This window comes from Mandrillus leucophaeus, unplaced genomic scaffold (assembly GCF_000951045.1).
Source record: "Mandrillus leucophaeus isolate KB7577 unplaced genomic scaffold, Mleu.le_1.0 Scaffold6, whole genome shotgun sequence".
NCBI classification, from domain to species: Eukaryota; Metazoa; Chordata; class Mammalia; order Primates; family Cercopithecidae; genus Mandrillus; species Mandrillus leucophaeus.
The window spans coordinates 3,736,132-3,739,086 of record NW_012106474.1 but is presented as its reverse complement, the minus strand read 5'-3'; the positions used below and the strand labels follow the sequence as shown (position 1 = coordinate 3,739,086).

Here is a 2,955-nt window from a genome sequence, read left to right as displayed (position 1 = left end):
GCCTCCCAAAGTGCTAGGATTACAGGCATGAGCCACCGTACCCGGCAGTTATAAAGGTTTTAGGGTTGCCAGACTAAAATAGAGATGGAGACATTTAAAAGGATATCAGCTTTGCTTTGTTACTTGACCCAGACCAGACTAAGAGGCTGTTGATATAATTTCTGAGAGATGAGCACGACTCTACTCATGAAGCTCCCATTTTGCCAACTCTTTAAGCTTTCTCAGGTCTCACACCCAAAACTGTGACCCTCCTTTACTCCAGAATCTATGGGTAAGTGTCATTTTTGAACATACATGCTCATTTATTTAGTATTTTCTCCTGGTGTAGTGGGGAGCAAGACAGTCTGAGCAAACACAGTAAAGTTTCAGGGCTAGAAATGTGCCTTACTGTCTCATTTTTTGTTTTGATTTTCATAAATTTATATAGTTGTTAACCCTATTCTAATACAGGTTAAGTGTCTCTAACTTGAAAACCTGAAGTATGACATGCTCCAAGATCTGAAACGTTTTGAGCGCCAACATGACTCTCAAAGGAGAAATGCCCATTGGAGGCATTTCAGATCTCGGATTCTCAGATCAGACTTGCTGAATTGTATGATGCAAATATTGCAAAATCTGCAAATACTCAAAATCCAAAATAGTTCTGGTGCCAAGCATTTTGAATAAGGTGTTCTCAACGTGTATCCCATTTCTCCTATTTTTCTTCAAATAAATACTTCTTAGTTCATACTTACTTGTCGGAAAGAGGCTAGTGGGTTGGGGAAAAGTAAAGAAAGGCTTCATTCAGTGTGATGGGCTTTGAGGACTGCAGTAATGGTTTGACTTCTGAGAAAATGAAAGCCATTGCAAAATGTAAAACCAAGGAATGATGTGTTCTGACTTAGTTTGAACAGGACTTTGGTTGGATTCTGGGTGTATTTTGGTGGATCAGATGTGGAGGGTGAGAGAAAGAAGAACCAAGGATGACTTCATTTGAACAACTGAATCTTTAATCTTAAGAAAGTAAAAGTGACCTAGTAGTTAGAAATATTCTTTGGAATTTTTGTTGGGAGTTGTGCTTTTTCTGTGTGCAAGGAAATAATGGGAAAGGACACCCCACAGTTGTGAGCGTCAGCCCGCATTGCAGTAGATGATACCTGTGGAGGGGATACCTTTGGCTGAAATTCCAGTGTGGTTTTTCTCTAGAAATAAGGTTTTGAGACAAATCTAAAATGCATTCATTGATTATAGGCAAGTAGTTCATTTAGAAAATTAGTTACAATTATTAGGTTGGTGCAAAAGTAATTGTGCTTTTTGCCATTGAAAATAATGGCAAAACCCACAATTTTGCATCAACATAATATATTCTTAAAAAATTAAGAGTTTTCATTTATTCACATTAATGGTTGGGACCAACATTTCCCTCTTTTTAAAAGGAACTTTTTCATGTAGGCTTTTGACCCTTGGAGCTGGAAAGGGGGGACCTCACGGGCAGTACAGGCATGGACTTTGGAGTCTGGTGGATCCGGGTCTTAACTCTGGATCTGCCACATACCAGCTCGAGCACTGAACTCAACTCTATGAGTTTGCACGACTAGATCTTGAAATAGGGTTAAATAATAGTATTTGTTGAGCTGCATTCTTGTAAATATTGTGTGTCACGGTGTGCCTACCACTTGCCGAGGACTCAATAGATGTTAGCTGTTGATAACATCATCTGTTTGACAGCCATTATTTCATACATGAGACAGGTGAGGCAAAGAGAAATTGTAAGTAACTTGTCCAAAGTCAGAAATGAAACTTGAAGACTAAAAACGCCTCTCTCTTAGTTAGTCTCAGATGTTTATGATAAAGAAGCATTTTTTTAAAAAGCGATGAACAGACTTTCTCATTTATTATTACAAAAAGTTAATCCTTTTCAGAGTGTTGTTTTCCAAAAATGTACCATTTTGTTTTCTTTTAGGATCTGGAGTTCCATGGAGTGATGAGATTTTATTTTCAAGATAAAGCTGCTGGAAACTTTGCAACAAAATGTATTCGGGTCTCTAGTACTGCCACCACTCAAGATGTAATCGAAACGCTCGCAGAGAAATTTCGACCTGATATGCGAATGCTGTCCTCTCCCAAGTATTCCCTCTATGAAGTGCATGTCAGCGGAGGTCAGTGTATACAGGAAGGGTTTGCTGGAGGTGTGCCCTGACCTGTGAAGAGACAGCTTGTCCAGGGCATGGTGGCCATGCCACAGGTTTACTGCTCATCTCCATCTTTCTTCTCTTTTGCGGTAGGAGAGTAGTTGGCAGGCTGAGAAAACTGTTTTGTGTCTGGGAATTGTTCTTATAAATCCCTGGCACACATATCTGTTGGAAGTTAGAATGAATGTATTAATTTTGCATATGCTTATTTCTTCAAAGATAAGTAGCGTCACATTTATCCAGCATATCTGGGTGTCACATACAGTGTGTAGTATGCGACCTGCTTTTTGAGAATGTTTTATATGGCTCTTATGTAGATATTATATTATTATAATTGTAACACAGTTAAATATATGGGTATGAGTCATCAATCTTGCTGTACTATTTTTGCCTTCTGAAGCAATATATTTTCATTATTCTTTGGGTATAATTTAGGGTATGTATCTTAAAGAAACCTCCTTATGTATTTAGTAATTTCTACTTGTGTTAACCTTAGAAATTTCTGAAAATATCTTATATAGCGATATCAAATGACAACTAAAGACTGATTAAGAAATGTGGAAATTTGGGTGAGTGCCATGGGTTGTGCCTGTAATTCTGGCACTTGGGGAGGCTGAGATGGGAAGATTGCTTGAGGCAACATAGTGAGACCCGTCTCTACAAAAAAATTAAAAAATAAGTCAGCTGGGCATCATGGCACATGCCTGTAGTCCCAGCTACATGGGAGGCTGAGGTAGGAGGATCACTTGAGTCCAGGAGTTTGAGACTTCAGTGAACTAGGATC

At 38.7% G+C, this 2,955-nt stretch overlaps 1 protein-coding gene across 1 annotated transcript in view; it reads left to right on the top strand.

The window, feature by feature from the left end:
• Positions 1 to 2,955, top strand: part of MLLT4 (myeloid/lymphoid or mixed-lineage leukemia (trithorax homolog, Drosophila); translocated to, 4) — a 152,667-nt gene that overhangs the window by 39,306 nt on the left and 110,406 nt on the right. The window contains exon 2 of the mRNA XM_011999609.1: positions 1,943 to 2,138. Within this exon, the coding sequence (XP_011854999.1) occupies positions 1,943 to 2,138 (196 nt within the window). The remainder of the gene's footprint in view (positions 1 to 1,942; positions 2,139 to 2,955) is intronic.